General features: G+C 40.1%; 1 protein-coding gene across 5 annotated transcripts in view; it reads left to right on the forward strand.

Moving 5' to 3' along the window:
* Positions 1 to 17,657, forward strand: part of DNM3 (dynamin 3) — a 634,763-nt gene that overhangs the window by 100,943 nt on the left and 516,163 nt on the right. For all 5 annotated transcript variants that reach the window (XM_068986589.1, XM_068986590.1, XM_068986588.1 and 2 more), the window contains exon 2: positions 15,599 to 15,672. In XM_068986589.1, coding sequence (XP_068842690.1) covers positions 15,599 to 15,672 — 74 coding nt within the window. The remainder of the gene's footprint in view (positions 1 to 15,598; positions 15,673 to 17,657) is intronic.

Here is a 17,657-nt window from a genome sequence, read left to right on the forward strand (position 1 = left end):
TCTTGAATGTACCTCCCATTTCCCTCTCCATCCTAGCCCTCTAGGTTGATACACAGCCCCTGTTTGAGTTCCCTGAAACATACAGCCAATTCCTGTTGGCTATCTATTTTACATATGGTAATATAAGTTTCCATGTTACTCTCTCCATACATCTCACTCTCCGCTCCCCTCTACCTGTGCCCATAAGTCTGTTCTCTATGTCTGTGTCTCCAATGCTGCCCTGAAAATAAATTCTTCGGTACCATCTTTCTAGATTCCATATATATATATGTTAGTATACAATATTTATCTTTCTCTTTCTGACTTACTTTACTCTGTATAATAGGCTCTTGGTTTGATGTCTTTTTGTTTGTCATTCCCTTTGTTAGGCAGTATAGGGCTGGTTCAGTGACTCATAATAACACCACTATTCTTGAACCTTTGTCTTTTTTTGCTCTGCCATTCTTAGTGCATAGCTTTCATCTTCAAGGTTGCCTTGTGCTGTGAGATGGTTGTTGCAGGAGCTTTGCTATCATGTATAACCGACAGAGAGAAGAAGGAAGAGGGAAGGGCGAAAGCTACACAACTGCTGAATTAGATCCTTTAAAGGAACTGTCTGTGATGTCTCTCAATAGCCTCTAATTACATCTGACTAAAATTTAATTGTGTTGACACCTCATTTGTCAGGGAGGCTGGGAAGTGTAGACTTATTTATTTACCTATTTAAGTTGGGTACATTGCCATTTGCAACAAAATTGGGATTCTGTTAATAAGAAATAATGGGCAAATGGATATTGGGCAGGCAACTAATAGTCTGTTTAGTTGTCTCTTTGTCGTCCGCTTGCACAGCAGCTACTGAGGGTAAGGTATAATCTGTGATTTAAAATAGAGTGACAGCTAAGTGCCTCTGCTTGATACTAAGACTCGTTAATCTGGTGCTTTAAATTCTTAAAAAATCTGACTTTGTGAATGAGCAAATAAAATGGATTAAATATGAAGGCATTAAGTTCTTGAGAGCATTTCCTAGTGGGGAGAACACATGGTATTTTGAACTGAGGACTGGCTTGTTCATTTAGTTTACAGATCTCTGACTCAGAAACTTTTGCATTTTGAATATTGCAATGGGAACCATTAATTATTGGTTAACTATATTTAATGAAAACATATTGCTTCCCGTGGCAGAGGGCTTGGCAGCCTACTCCAGTATTCTTGCCTCCATGGAGGCAAGAGCACTCCATGGACAGTAGAGTCTGGTGGGCTACAGTCTGTGGGATTGCAAAGAGTTGGACATGACTGAGTGACTAACACTATTGCTTAGAAATTTTGAGTTTTGTGAACAAAAGCGAAGTTTTGAAATTTCTTAGATGTTAGTTAAAAAAGAAAAAGCATTGTGTTTCCTGCGTTTGGATTTGCAACTGTTTTTCAAACAAAATGCTGGTGATGTTTATTGAATACTACAAATTATAGAGTAAATGATAGCAAAATGGGATCTTTTACAAATCTGTAAGTGCAAATATTCTTACTGTGTGCCAAGAATTTAGGGAAAAAGGAAACTACAGTGGAAAATTTCCAATTAAATGTGTGGATTTTGGCATAATTACTTCCTTCAGCAATTAAAGTGGCATTGTAATGGCTGGCAAAGCTCCGAGATTAGGGCATGCAAACACAAAGCTGTTTTAACAGTGCCATTGTGTTCAGTGTGTGGAATACATGACCTCAGTGCTTCTGGGGGTAGGGGGTAGGCAGTATTTGGCAGTGACCTATCTCTGTTTCTCTCTATTTTTCTCTATCCCTCTTTTCCTTCCCTTTTTCTAAAATTGGGTTATCATTTTGAAGGATCATGAGATAATCCGACAGGGCCTATTTTGGAGCACATAAAATTATATTTTGAGTATAACTTTTTGGAAGGGACTTCTCTGTCTTTAAGGAATGATTTTAAAAAGTATATTGGTTCTTGGATTTTTAAAAATGTTTTTTCCTTCAAATTCTATTCTGTGTCTTCAGTTATTCAGTATTATTGACCTCTGTGATGTGTATTTTGTACTTTGGTGAGTACTGTCAGATCTTAAACATATAATAATAAGATAACTAAGATATTAGTTTAAATGGTCTTAGGAAGTTACTGGTAAATTGAAAGCTATCTTGCCTGTACTTTCTGTCCATGTAAAATGCCTATTGTCTGCTTGTTTGAGGATTAGATATGGGAAAGTTTTCCTTTCATGTTTCGAATATATGGGCAATGAGAAAACATCCTCATTGAAAGCAAGATGTTAGAAGGTGTTAAGAAATAATACTTGGGCACTGAAGGAGGCATTGGGAGGAACATAGGGATGAAGGAGCACTCATTTAAATAGACCAGTGTGACAAGTGTGTATGGAGAGCTTAAGTAGAGGCCATGTACAGGGGGATTTCAAAGACGGCTTCTCAGAGAAGGTGATGTGGAGCTGAGTATTGAGAATTAAATAGGAATTGGCTAGATGAACAAATGAGGAGAGAGCACCCGTGAGGGAGCATGGAATGTGCCAAAAAAGGTGCCTGCAAGCCCAAGTGAATACAGAAACTTCCACTAGGAGTCAGGACTTTTTTTCTGCTCTGTTTATAGTTTGGGTTTCATGCTTAATACAATGGGGAAACATTTAATGGTGTAGAGTCTGGGAGTGATGTAATGAGACTTACGTTCTTGTTGAGATTGGATTGGAGGGTACTCAAATTGGATGCAGGGAAATTGATTGGGAGATTTTTGTGGTTGTCTGTCTGAGGCTTGGAGGCACCTGAAATTGTGGTTGAAATAGAGTAGAAAGGATGCTTTTAAGCCATATTAAGGAAGAACCAGCAGGACGTGGTGACCAATTTGGAGCATGAAAATAGAGGAAGATGGTGGGTGGATGATTTCCAGGTACTTGGTTTGGCTGACTTGTATGGATGTCACATACATGTATCACATGTCACATGTCACATGGATGTTTGGCTGACACATCATCAACATGATGTGGATTGTGATTGAGAATAAAGGAGGATAAACATGTTGGATGGATGATAATGAGTTGAATTGTTTAGTTCAGTTCAGTACAGTCACTCAGTCGTGTCCGACTCTTTGCGACCCCGTGAATCGCAGCACGCCAGGCCTCCCTGTCCATCACCAACTACCGGAGTTCACTCAGACTCACGTCCATCGAGTCCGTGATGCCATCCAGCCATCTCATCCTCTGTCGTCCCCTTCTCCTCCTGCCCCCAATCCCTCCCAGCATCAGAGTCTTTTCCAATGAGTCAACTCTTCGCATGAGGTGGCCAAAGTACTGGAGTTTCAGCTTTAGCATCATTCCTTCCAAAGAAATCCCAGGGCTGATCTCCTTCAGAATGGATTGGTTGGATCTCTTTGCAGTCCAAGGGACTCTCAAGAGTCTTCTCCAACACCACAGTTCAAAAGTATCAATTCTTCGGCACTCAGCCTTCTTCACAGTCCAACTCTCACATCCATACATGACCACTGGAAAAACCATAGCCTTGACTAGACGGACCTTAGTCAGCAAAGTAATGTCTCTGCTTTTGAATATGCTATCTAGGTTGGTCATAACTTTTCTTCCAAGGAGTAAGTTGAATTGTAGAGACTGATTTTGAGACATTACTGACATCACTGATTTTAAGAAACCTCCACTGACATCTAAGTGGAGGTGTCTTAAAAGGCGAGTATGACTTTGGGGATACCTTTGACTTCCGATATTTAACTTATTGCTCTGTGCACTCCTTCTCAATCTCTTAGTTTGCTTCTTTCATGTGCTCATTAAGTGTTGGTATTTTCCACAGTCCATATTAATCACTCTTCTCCATACTATTCCTACTCATCTGTTCTCTTGGCTTCAACAGCCTGCTCCATTGAAGACTCACAGATTTTTATCTCTAGACAGGACATTTATCCTGAGTTCCAGTTGCTCAGTCTAACTGTACTTGTCTGTAGATACTCTCTAGGTATCTAAAGATCAGCATGTCCTCATTTTCTCCTATTACTTTTATAGTGTAACACAGTCTAATACTCAAGAGCACAGATGCTAGAGTTAGACTTTCTAGGTTTGAGTCTTAGATCTGTTCCTTACTAGCTTTGTGAATTTGAGAAAATTATGTAGCTTTCCTGTGCCTCAGTGTCCTCCCTGTTGAAGTGAAAATAACAATAATATCTACCTCAGGGTTGTTATGAAGATCAAATGAGAATGATACCTGGTACACGGTAAACATATCATCAGCTATAACTAGATCTTTCTGTATTTCCTCTTCTGGTTAATGGCACCACTCTTCAATCAGGTCCCCAAACCAGAAATGTGAGATTTATCTAACTCCTTCATATCATTTCATTCCACATGAAAGTGATCATTAAGTCCTGTCAAGTGTCTGTTCTCTTTATTGTCTTCTGTCTTCACTATCTTCACTATCACTGCCTTGGACTTAACCTTTATCATCTTCTTCCTCAGTGACCTAGACTAGTTAGTGACTAGTCTCCCTATCTTTCGTCATCCCCCTTTTCAACATTCTCTGTAGAGTCCCCCTTTCTGACTCTTTGCGACCCCATGGATGGTAGCCCACTTGGCTCATCTGTCCATGGGATTCTCCAGGCAAGCATACTAGAGTGGGTGGCCATTTCCTACTCCAGGGAATCTTCCTAACACAGGGATTGAACCTGAGCCTTCTGCATTGTAGGTAGATTCTTTACCACTGTGCCACCCGGGAAGCCTGTGGCTTTTTTTCCCTCTTTGATACAATATGTAGTATTTTACAAATTAAACATCCAGCATGCATACAAAATCAGCACACTGCTCTAGACATAGGATTGGTACACTGATCAAAGCACAGCAAGTCAAATAAATAAAATGCATTATCTTAGACCCTAAGGAAGTGTGTCCCACTGTTAGGTTATTTTTTAGCATAATTTTGTTCAGCAGAAGACTATGTTCTCTAGTGGCATTTACAGTTCATTTTTCAATCATGAAATTGATCTGTAATTTGATCAATTAAAACTCTTCAGTTCCCTCTTATTTTCATAGGAATAAAAAAAAAAAAAACAAAAAACTGAAGCCTCTAAGGTCTTCTCCAGACGCTTCTCACCTCATCCTGACCTTTCTTTAATACTTACAGTTCCACGATGTTCTGTGTTATGTAGATCTCTCTCCCATGTCTTTATACCTCCTGATCTCCTGTGAAGTCCCTCCTACCTCGTGTGTTTCTGAAATAGTTTCTGACTAGTACCCCAAGAAGAATAGATTATTCCCTATGGTGTGTTGGTACTTCATCTTATCAATCATAGAACTTAACCATAGAGTGTGTTATACTTATTGTAGTTATTTGCATATTATTTCCCACCTGCCACGTCAACATCTATTTCTGCTTCATTTACTATGCAAAAGCCTTTGACTGTGTAGATCCCAAGAAACTGTGGAAAATTCTGAAAGAGATGGGCATACCAGACCACCTGACCTGCCTCCTGAGAAACCTGTATGCAGGTTAAGAACCAACAGGTAGAACTGTACATGGAACAATGGACTGGTTCCAATTTGAGAAAGGAGTGCATCAAGGCTATATATTGTCACCCTGCTTATTTAACTTATATGCAGAGTACATTATGCGAAATGCTGAGCTCGATGAAGCACAGACTGGAATCAAGATTTCTGGGGGAAATATCAATAACCTCAGACATGCAGATGTCACCACCCTAATGGCAGAAAGCATAGAGGAACTAAAGAGCCTCTTGATGAAGGTGTAAGAGGAGAGTGAAAAAGTTGGCTTAAAACTCAACATTCAAAAAGTGAAGATCATGGCATCTGGTCCCATCACTTCATGGCAGATAGATGGGAAAGAATGGAAACAGTGACAGACTTTATTTTCTTGAAATCCAAAATCATTGCATATGGTGATTGCAGCCATGAAATTAAAAGACACTTGCTCCTTGGAAGAAAAGTTATGACCAACTTAGACAGAATATTAAAAAGCAGAGACCTTACTTTGCCTGCAAAGGTTCATATAGCCAAAGCTGTAGTTTTTTCATTAGTCATGTATGGATGTGAGAGTTGGGCCATAAAGAAAACTGAGCACTGAAGAACTGATGCTTTTGAACTGTGGTGTTGGAGAAGATTCTTGGGAGTCCCTTGGATTGCAAGGAGATCAAAACAGTCCATCCTAAAGGAACTCAGTCCTGAATATTCATTGGAAGGACAATGCTGAAGCTGAAGCTCCAATACTTTGGCCACGTGATGGGAAGAGCCGACTCATTAGAGAAGACCCTGATGCTAGGAAAGCTTGAAAGCAGGGGGAAAAGGGGATGATGGAGGATGAGATGGTTGGATGGCATCACCAACTCAATGGACATGAATTTGAGCAAGCTCCAGGAGATGGTGAAGGACAGGGAGGTGTGGCATGCTGCAGTCCATGGGGTCACAAAGAGTCAGACATGACTGAATGACTGAACATCAATAACCTTCCTCCAAGACTAAGATTGTTTGAATGGATCAGTTATTTGAATTAACTTATTGGAGGTTAAGAGTTATACCTCTTGACTTTAGTCAAGGGCAGATATTAAACATTTATTTATTGAACAGACCATCTAGTTAGTCATCATTACATCTATATTGAACAAAGCATGTTCATAATTTATTTGCTAAGGGGGAGAATTCTTTTAGCTTTTCTGATACAGCCATTGGTCTCTTTTTAGGTTTCTGAGGGTCACTCATTTTGTAATTGAACAATGATCATATTTCTTGGTAACTAAGTTTCCGGAAGAGCCAATAAGAAATGTTATCAAAGTGGTTCTTAGACCATAGCATGGAAACTGTTCTCTACTTTTTGTTCAGGAATCAGGAAAGCATGAAAGAGAATTGACTTATTGCCTGAAGACCAGCTGTTAAGACTGTGTAGATTAGTGCTTTGTTGAGGTGGGCTGAGAGAGAAGAAAGGCATTTGGATTGTGGCTGCTATATGGCATAGAGATGGAGACACTACTCCCGCCTTAAAATCTGTACAGTCTGATCATAGATGAGGCATTCAGGCTAAAGAAGAGAGTCAATTTGATACTACATTTCTCCATATTACTCTTTGCACTTTAGCTTGAAGGTCCATTTTTGAGGAAAATGTTGCATAATTTATATCCACAATAATAATAAAGGCACAGTCATTTTTTCCAGCATTAATTCAATTAAGTAATTTTTCTGTTAGATCTGCTTTCAGCAGAACCAACCACCTGAAATTCAAATGGATGGTTGTACTTAGTGGCTAATGAATTATTCATGATTCTTATATCAGTGCCCTGGCTCCCTGTCGATTGAGGCTGGAATAAGGAACTGAGATTTCCAAACCAGTGCAGCTGGTCAGCATCAAGAGGACCAATCGGGCGGAGTCTCAGGAACTTCAGATCCACATTTGATTCATGAAATGTTAAAAATTGTCAAGACTGTTTTTTTGTAGATGAGAATATGCTAAAATATAAGGGAAAACACCCCATAGCAATAATAATAGTACTACTTTTTTCCTGTGGTGCTTTGGTTTTTATTTTTCTTTTTTTTCCTTTAGTTATTTGTTATTAATTTTACAATATTGTATTGGTTTTGCCACACATCAACATGAATCCGCCACAGGTGTACATGTGTTCCCAATCCTGAACCCCCCATTCCCCCACCCCCAACACCATCCCTCCGGGTCATCCCAGTGCACCAGCCCCACGCATCCTGCAAATTTGCCATGTGTGCATTTCATTTGATTTCATAGAATTATTTCAAATTAGTAGAAAATAAAACTGAGGTTTAGAGAATTTTGCCCATTCTGTGGTAGAACTGGGGCTCTATGTGAGGTACTCTGTGTTTCATGTGAGTGTTCACCCCCTCAGCTCTCACAGCAGGAGGCTGCTGGGCATATGGTTTTCATGCTGCTGTATCACCAGAATGATGTGAATCTTCAGGGAGCCAGATTAATTACTCTTAAGAAGAAATTTCTCTCTGGTGCTTTCTTGTGCTCAAATCTTGCTGTGAAGTCAGAAAAGACTTTGAAATGGCAGGATTTGGTTACCAAATCTTTTGACTTTTGGTGGGAATGTATGTGTTGCAGGTAGAACTGGTTAGAGCCACGAAGTGGGTACTTGAAACCACTTATTACTCTTAATGAAAAGTTCTGTTTACTTAATACAAAAGTAGAGATAAGTGTAAGCTGTATCTGTTGGCTTACTTTTTAGCCAAACATATGATAATTATTTGCTATTTAAAATGTATGATACCTTCTCTTTTGCTTTAATAATGTTCAAAGAATTGTTACTACATCTACATTATAAACATATGATCACAAGCATGAGTTGAAACAGATGCCAGCACAAAGGTATTAAGTAACTAAACCTCCTTTTTCCTTTCCTCCTTTCCATCTTTCCTTCTACCTCTTTCTCTTAAAGAAAATACTTTATTGACTTGTTAAACAGCATCACTCAGTCCTGTGTATTTTATTTTTGGTACCTATATATACTAAAACCTCATTCATGGTCCTAATAACTCAAACAGATGGCCTCTAGCTCTTTGCTCTGGAGTTTTGTTTTGTTTTCCTTTTATCCATTTTGATTCTCAAATTAACTTTCTCCTTTTAGGCCTTGGCACAGAGTAGGTCTGATTTTCTTAAAGTGATTATTGAAAACATCCAAAATAGCAAATATTCTATTAATAATATAGATTCTGGAGATTATTAAAAGAGTTTCTAATTATATGTACTTAGATGTTTTTAAAAAGGCAAAATGGTATCTGAGGAGGCCTAAAAAATAGCTGAGAAAATAAGAGAAGCTAAAGGCAAAGGCTATGGTTTTTCCAGTGGTCATGTATGGATGTGAGAGTTGGACTATAAAGAAAGCTGAGTGCCAAAGAATTGATGCTTTTGAACTGTGGTGTTCGAGAAGACTCTTGAGAGTTCCTTGGACTGCAAAGAGATCCAACCAGTCCATCCTAAAGGAGATCAGTCCTGGGTGTTCATTGGAAGGACTGAGTTGAAGCTGAAACTCCAATACTTTGGCCCCTTGATGTGAAGAGCTGACTCATTGGAAAAGACCCTGATGCTGGGAAAGATTGAGGGCAGGAGGATGAGATGGTTGGATGGCATCACCAACTCGATGGACAAGGGTTTGGGTGGACTCCGGGAGTTGGTGATGGACAGGGAGGCCTGGCATGCTGTGGTTCATGGGGTCGCAGTGGACATGACTGAACGACTGAACTGAAGGCAAAGGACAAAAGGAATGATATACCCATTTGAATGCCAATGAATAGCAAGGAGAGATAAGAAAGCCTTCCTTAATGATCAGTGCAAAGAAATAGAGAAAACAATAGAATGGGAAAGACTGGAGATCTCTTCAAGAAAATTACAGAAAGCAAAGGGAATATTTCATGCAAAGATGGACACAATAAAGAACAGAAATGATATGGATCAAACAGAAGCAGAAGATGTTAAGAAGAGGTGGCAACAATACACAGAAGAACTGTACAAAAAAGATCTTTATGACCCAAATAACCATGATGGTGTGATCACTTACCTAGAGCCAGACATCCTGGAATGCAAAGTCAAGTGGGCATCACTTAGGAAGCCTCGCTATGAACAAAGCTTGTGGAGGTGATGGAATTCCAGTTGAGGTATTTTGATTCAAAAAAGATGATGCTGTGAAAGTGCTGCACTCAATATGTCAGCAAATTTGGAAAACTCAGCAGTGGCCACAGGACTGGAAAAGGTCAGTTTTCATTCCAATCCTGAAGAAGGGTAATGCCAAAGAATGTTCAAACTACTGCACAATTGCACTCATCTCACACGCTAGTTTAAAATAATGCTCAAAATTCTCCAAGACAGGCTTCTGCAGTTCGTGAACCATGAACTTCCAGATGTTCAAGCTAGATGTAGAAAAGGCAGAGGAACCAGAAATCAAATTGCCAACATCTGCTGGATCATCAAAAAAACAAGAGAGTTCCAGAAAAGCATCTACTTTTGCTTTGTTGACTATGCTAAAGCCTTTGACTGTGTGGATCACAATAAACTAGAAAATTCTTAAAGAGATGGGAATTTCAGATCACCTGACCTGCCTCCTGAGAAATCTGTATGCAGCTCAAGAAGCAACAGTTAGAACTGGACATGGAACAACAGACTGGTTCCAAATAGGGCAAGGAGAAGGTCAAAGCTGTATATTGTCACCCTGCTTACTTAACTTATGTGCAGAGTACATCGTATGAAATGCCAGGCTGGATGACCCACAGGCTAGAATTAAGATTGCTGGGAGAAATATCAATAACCTCAGATATGTGCGTGACACCACCCTTATGGCAGAAAGTGATAAAGAACTAAAGAGCCTCTTGATGAAAGTGAAAGAGGAGACTGAAAAAGTTGCCTTAAAATTCAATATTCAGCAAACTAAGATCATAGCATCCGGTCCCAACATTTCATGGCAAATAGATGATGGAAACAGTGACGGACTTTATTGGGGTTCCAAAATCACTGCAGATGGTGACTGCAGCCGTGAAATTAAAAGACACTTTCTCCTTGGAAGAAAAGCTATGACCAACCTAGTCAGTTCACTTTAGTCGCTCAGTCATGTCTGACTCTTTGCAAACCCATGAACCGCAGCACGCCAGGCCTCCCTGTCCATCACCAACTCCTGGAGTCCACCCAAACCCATTGAGTTGGTGATGCCGTCCAGCCATCTCATCCTTTGTTGTCCCCTTTTCCTCCTGTCCTCAATCTTTCCCAGCATCAAGTCTTTTCCAATGAGTCAGCTCTTCGCATCAGGTGGCCAAAGTATTAGAATTTCAGCTTCAACATCAGTCCTTCCAATGAACACCCAGGACTGATCTCCTTTAGGATGGACTGGTTGGATCTCCTTGCAGTCTAAGGGTCTCTCAAGAGTCTTCTCCAACACCACAGTTCAAAAGCATCAATTCTTCAGTGCTCAGCTTTTTTTATAGTCCAACTCTCACAACCATACAGGACCACTGGAAAAACCATAGACTTGACTAGACGGACCTTTGTTGACAAAGTAATATCTCTGCTTTTAAATATTCTGTCTAGGTTGGTCATAACTTTCCTTCCAAGGAGTAAACGACCCACCTAAACAGCATATTAAAAAGCAGAGATATTACTTTGCCAACAAAGGTCCATCTAGTCAAAGCTGTGGTTTTTCCAGTAGCCATGTATGGATGTGAGAGTTGGACTATAAAGTAAGCTGAGCACCAAAGAATTGATGCTTTTGAACTGTGGTGTTGGAGAAGACTCTTGAGAGTCCCTTGGACTGCAAAGAGATCCAACCAGTCCATCCTAAAGGAGATCAGTCCTGAATATTCATTGGAAGGATGATGCTGAAGCTGAAACTCCAATACTTTGGCCACCTGATGCGAAGAACTGACTTGCTGGAAAAAACATTGATGCTGGGAAGGATTGAAGGCAGGAGAAGGGGACGACAGAGAATGAGATAGTTGGATGGCATCACCGACTTGATGGACAGGAGTTTGAGTAAGCTCTGGGAGTTGGTGATGGACAGGGAAGCCTGGTGTGCTGCAGTCTGTTGGGTCTCAGAGATTTGGACATGACTTAGTGACTGAACTGAACTGACTAAAATGTTTTTAAAAGCGTTTTAGTCTCTCTTTTCTGAACTCTAATGTATTTTATCTGATCCCTTCTAAATGGTTTTCTACGTGCATGCATGTCTCTTCCTATTAGATTTCATACACCTAAGTACAGACCCATGGCCACAGCATCTCTCTAGGAGTTCTTAGTTTTTCAGTGAATTTTTTGATAAGTAAATAATATTATTTATTCTGGTAGAATTTTTTTAAAGAGTAAAACAAATCTGTAATTTCACTATTCTCTATTTTAGTCATATCAATGACATTCAGAATGAAACTTAGCCTTTGGAGTCAAGGAGTAACTTCATTAACCTACCTAAGAGGCTGTTAGAATTTATACTAGTGCTTGCAAAATAAATTAGTTGTAAGTGGAGAAAATTTTGCTCAATTTTATCTCTGAAATGCCCTGTTTTAAAGTATCAGTGGAGCTAAAGCCTGGGTTTTGCAGCCTTCTCACTGACCTTTACTGGTTGTATAAGCTGTTCTTTACTGAAATCCCATCTGTGTTGAAGCTGTGTTCTGCCAGCTTTCCTACAAAACTGATAGTAATTCCATGCCATTCAATTCAGTTCAGTCACTCAGTCGTGTCTGACTTTTGCGACCCCGTCGACTACAGCACGCTAGGCCTCCCTGTCCATCACCAACTCCAAGAGTTTACTCAAGCTCATGTCTGTCAAGTCGGTGATGCCATCCAACCATCTCATCCTCTGAGGTCCCCTTCTCCTCCCGCCTTCAGTATTTCCCAGCATCAGGGTCTTTTCAAATCAGTCAGTTCTTCTCATCAGGTGGCCAAAGTATTGGAGGTTCAGCCTCAGTATCAGTCCTTCCAATGAACATTCAGGACTGATCTTAAGGATGGACTGTTTTGATCTCTTTGCAGTCCAAGGGACCTTCAAGAGTCTTCTCCAACACCACAGTTCAAAAGCATCAATTCTTCAGCACTCGGCTTTCTTTATAGTTCAACTCCTATATCCATACATGACTACTGGAAAAACCACAGCTTTGATTAGATGGACCTTTGTTGGCAAAGCAATGTCTCTGCTTTTTAATATGCTGTCTAGGTTGGTCATAGCTTTTCTTTCAAGGAGCAAGCGTCTTTTAATTTCATGGCTGCAGTCACCATCTGCAGTGATTTTGGAGCCCCAAAAGTAAAGTCTGTCACTGTTTCCATTGTTTCCCCATCTATTTCCCATGAAGTGATGGGACCAGTTGCCATGAACTTAGTTTTCTGAATGTTGAGCTTTAAGCCAACTTTTTCACTCTCCTCTCTCACTTTCATCAAGAGGCTCTTTAGTTCTTCTTCACTTTCTGCCATAAGGGTGTTATCATCTGCATATCTGAGGTTATTGATATTTCCCCTGGCGATCTTAATTCCAGTTTGTACTTTATCCATCCCAGCGTTTCTCATGATGTTCTGTGCATATAAATTAAATAAACAGGGTAACAATGTACAGCCTTGATGTACTCCTTTCCCTATTTGAAACCAGTCTGTTGTTCTATGTCCAGTTCTTTTTCTTTTTTTTTTTTTTAACTTTATTTTACTTTACAATACTGTATTGGTTTTGCCATACATCAACATGAATCCGCCACGGGTGTACACGTGTTCCCAATCCTGAACCCCCCTCCCACCTCCCACCCCATACCATCCCTGTGGGTCATCCCAGTGCACCAGCCCCAAGCATCCTGTATCCTGCATCGAACCTAGACTGGCAATTCGTTTCTTATATAATATTATATACGTTTCAATGCCATTCTCCCAAATCATCCCACCCTCTCCCTCTCCCACAGAGTCCAAAAGACTGTTCTGTACATCTGTGTCTCTTTTGCTGTCTTGCATACAGGGTTATCACTACCATCTTTCTAAAATTCCATGTCCAGTTCTAACTGTTGCTTCTTGACTTGCATACAGATTTTTCAGGAGGCAGGTCAGGTGGTCTGGTAGTCCCATCTCTTTAAGAATTTTCTACAGTTTGTTGTGATCCACATAGTCAAAGGCTTTGGCATAGTCAATAAAGCAGAAATAGATGTTTTTCTGGAACTCTCTTGCTTTTTCGATGATCCAGCAGATGTTGGCAATTTGATCTCTGGTTCCTCTGCCTTTTCTAAATCCATCTTGAACATCTGGAAGTTCACAGTTCACACACTGTTGAAGCCTGGCTTGGAGAATTTTGAGGATTACTTTAAGCATGTGAGATGAGTGCAATTGTGCGGTAGTTTGAGCATTCTTTGGCATTGCCTTTCTTTGAGATTGGAATGAAAACTGACCTTTTCCAGTCCTGTGGCCACTGCTGAGTTTTCCAAATTTGCTGACATATTGAGTGCAGCACTTTCACAGCATCATCTTTTTTAAATCAAAATACCTCAACTAGAATTCCATCACCTTCACTAGCTTTGTTCATAGTGATGCTGGTAAGGCCCACTTGACTTTGCATTCCAGGATGTCTGGCTCTTGGTGAGTGATCACACCACTGTGATTATCTGGGTCGTGAAGATCTTTTTTGTATATTTCTTCTGTGTATTCTTGCCACCTCTGCCTAATATCGTCTGCTTCCTTTAGGTCCCTACCATTTCTGCCCTTTATTGTGCCCATCTTTGCGTGAAATGTTACCTTGGTATGTCTAATTTTCTTGAAGAGATCCCACGCTGTTATTACCCACTAGATCGTTCAGGAACATTTCCTATCGTGAGGCCAGTGGTTTCCAGCCATGGTAAACATCAGTCCCCTGGTGCTTGCTAAAGAGTCTCGATGCTGCTTCTTCCCCAGATGGATCCTGGGTGTCTGTGGGCAAAATACTTTCTGGTGGTCCTGGAGCTACTTTATCGGAACCATTGCTATTGACTCTGAAATTTATTTTGAATGGAATTTTGTGATTTTTAAAATTATGACTCTTCTAAAAGTTGTGAAGCATTCTAAGTGTTTTTAAAAGCAGTGTTATAGATATGTTTATGAATTCTCTTTAACATTGCAGAATCTGTACTGAGTTATGTGGCAGTAGATGTAATTATAAAATACTCTCTTTGCTGTAGTTTTATTGATCTAGGGCATATTAGCCTGCCATTTGAAAGAAAATGTTTATTTGAAAAAAACTCCTTTTTAATAAGCTTCTATCAGGAATGAAAACAAAAAAAAATCAAATTACAGTATTTTTTATGCTGTTACTTCTTACATACCCAACATTTATCTCCACTTAATCCATCCTAAAGGAGATTAGTCCTGACTGTTCATTGGAAGGACTGATGTTGAAGCTGAAACTTCAGTACTTTGGCCATCTGATGCAAAGAACTGACTCCTTTGAGAAGACCCTGATGCTGGAGAAGATTGAGGGCAGGAGGAGAAGGGAAGGGCAGGAGGAGAAGGGAACGACAGAGGATGAGATGGTTGTATGGCATCACTGACTCAATGGACATGGGTTTGGGTAGACTCCGGTAGTTGGTGATGGATAGGGAGGCCTGGTGTGCTGCGGTTCATGGGGTCGCAAAGTGTCGGACACGACTGAGCGACTGAACTGAACTGAATCCCATATTTTGTGTGACTGTGTTGGAGAGAAATTTTAGGTATTTGAAGATACAGTTTAGTGTACCTTTATTACCTCTTAAAATGGGCAGTATTTGATGGTGTGAATATTAGTCTCAAAGGTGGATGAAGCGATGAATTTTTTAATTACCAAAGAGTTTAAGGATTAACTTCCACATCAGATGTTTTTCTAAATGTATGTTCTCTGAAAATAAAAAATAATTGACAATACACAGTAGCGTAAGGCAAATTTTTATGAATTAATCCCAGCTAAATGAGTGAATTACATATTCCAGTGAGGTCATTATAATAATGCATGTGTGTTAATATTCAGTATAAGGACCCTTACCCACTCCTCCTTTTTTGTTTTGCAAATACCTCTTTTATAAAATGGGTCTTGCATTGAAAGGTTGAAAATTATGGATCTTGATTTGTAATTTGATCAGTGATAAGAATTCCTTTAAATGCCTTAATCTATTCTTTCTTTTTCTTTTTTTCTTAGGGACTTTCTCCCTCGAGGGTCAGGCATTGTAACTAGAAGGCCTCTAGTGCTGCAGCTGATTACTTCCAAAGCAGGTAACGGAAAAGGATGATTGCTACATGGATGACTGTGTCTGTAGTACCTATTTTCTCATTGCTGGATTTTGGGTCGTAGCAGCAGGAATGTTTTGGTGACCATTAGCTGCGGATATGTTTCTCTAAAACACTCCCTTTTTCATTGCTTTTAAAATTCTTTTTATTACATTTCAATTCCTTTTATTACATTTATTCTCATTGTAATATATCTGTAATTTTACAGTATGGCATAACTTCTAATACCCCTTTGGTATGCTTGCTTCCCGTGCCTATGTGTGTGTGTGTGTGTGTCTGAGAATTTTTTAAAAGTAATTTAATATCCATCTGAGGTTAAGAGATAGACAGGATCCAGGTTGGACATTTCCAGTCAGCCAGCCACCTCTTTGCGTTTTCTGAGTCAAGAGATAGGCGAGCTCCAGGTTGGAAATTCACAATCAGCCAGCTTCCTCTTTGCAATTTCTAAGACAAGAGATAGGTAGACTCCATTTGAGGAATTTACACCAGCCTCCCATTTGCTCTTGAAGAAGATGGATATAACAGCAGAAACAAGGTAAATAGCCAGTCTTTGTCTCTTGTTAACACCTCAAGGGAATAATCATGGCAAAGACAAAGAGAGGCAAAGACCCTTCTGAGAAAAAAGATAAGGGAGTTCAGTTCAGTTAGATTCCTCAGCTGCTCAGCCATGTCTGACTCTTTGCAACCCCATGGACTGCAGCATACCAGGCTTCCCTGTCCATCACCAACTCCTGGAGTTTGCTGAAACTCATGTCCATCAGGTCAGCAATGCCATCCAACCATCTGATCCTCTGTTGTCCCCTTCTCCTCACGCTTTCAATTTTCCAGCATCAAAGTCCTTTCCAATGAGTCAGTTCTTCGTATCAGGTGGTCAAAGTATTGGAGCTTCAGCTTCAGCATCAGACCTTCCAATGAATATTCAGGACTGATTTCCTTTAGGATTAAATGGTTGGATCTCCTTACAGTCCGAGGGACTCTCAAGAGTCTTCTCCAACACCATGTTCAAAAGCATCAGTTCCTTGGTGCTCAGCTTTCTTTATAGTCCAACTCTCACATCCATACATGATCACAGGAAAAATCATACCTTTGACTAGATGGACCTTTGTCAGCAAAGTAATGTCTCTGTTTTTTAATATGCTTTCTAGGATGGTCATAGCTTTTCATCCAAGTAGCAAGTGTCTTTTAATACATGGCTTCAGTCACCATCTGCAGTGATTTTGGAACCCCCAAAAATAAAGTCTATCAATGTTTCCATTGCTTTCCCATCTATTTTCCATGAAGTAATGGGGCCAGATGCCATGATCTTAGTTTTCTGAATGTTGAGCTTTAAGCCAGCTTTTCCACTCTCTTTCATTTTAATCAAGAGGCTCTTCTTTCTCCCATAAGGGTGGTGTCATCTGCATATCTGAGATTATTGATATTTCTCCCAGCAATCTTGATACCAGCCTGTGCCTCATCCAGCCTGGCATTTCACATGATGTACTCTGCATATAAGTTAAATAATCAGGGTGACAGGATAAGGGAGACATTACACGTTTGCATAAAGTCTCCCTGAAATAAGAAGTCAGAGGATAATTCCAGGCCTTAATGAGTCTTGCTTCTCTCAGAAGCCTTCACTTCAAGATTCATCTTGACTGAGGGGTGTATACACACCCCAGGGGAGGGTCCCAGGTTATGTCACATGTGGTAAAAGGAACCAGATATGTGGCCTGAATGAAGACAAAGACCTGGAAATACTGCCTTATAGAAATGACCAACAGCCTCTTTACTGCACTCCTCCTTACCAGGGGGGACGCCCACACCTTTCTCTAAGTGTGCATCTCTGCCTTGCCTCTATCTCAACTAAACAGGTTGTTTTTCTGTGTGCTCACCCACTTGTTGTGCTGTGTCTCTAATAATAAATGTTTTACCTGCATTTGCAGTTTCTGCCTCTGTGATACATGCATTTTTTACTGGGGGCAAAGATATAG

This window comes from Capricornis sumatraensis, chromosome 14, assembly GCF_032405125.1.
Source record: "Capricornis sumatraensis isolate serow.1 chromosome 14, serow.2, whole genome shotgun sequence".
In the NCBI taxonomy this organism is placed as follows: domain Eukaryota; kingdom Metazoa; phylum Chordata; class Mammalia; order Artiodactyla; family Bovidae; genus Capricornis; species Capricornis sumatraensis.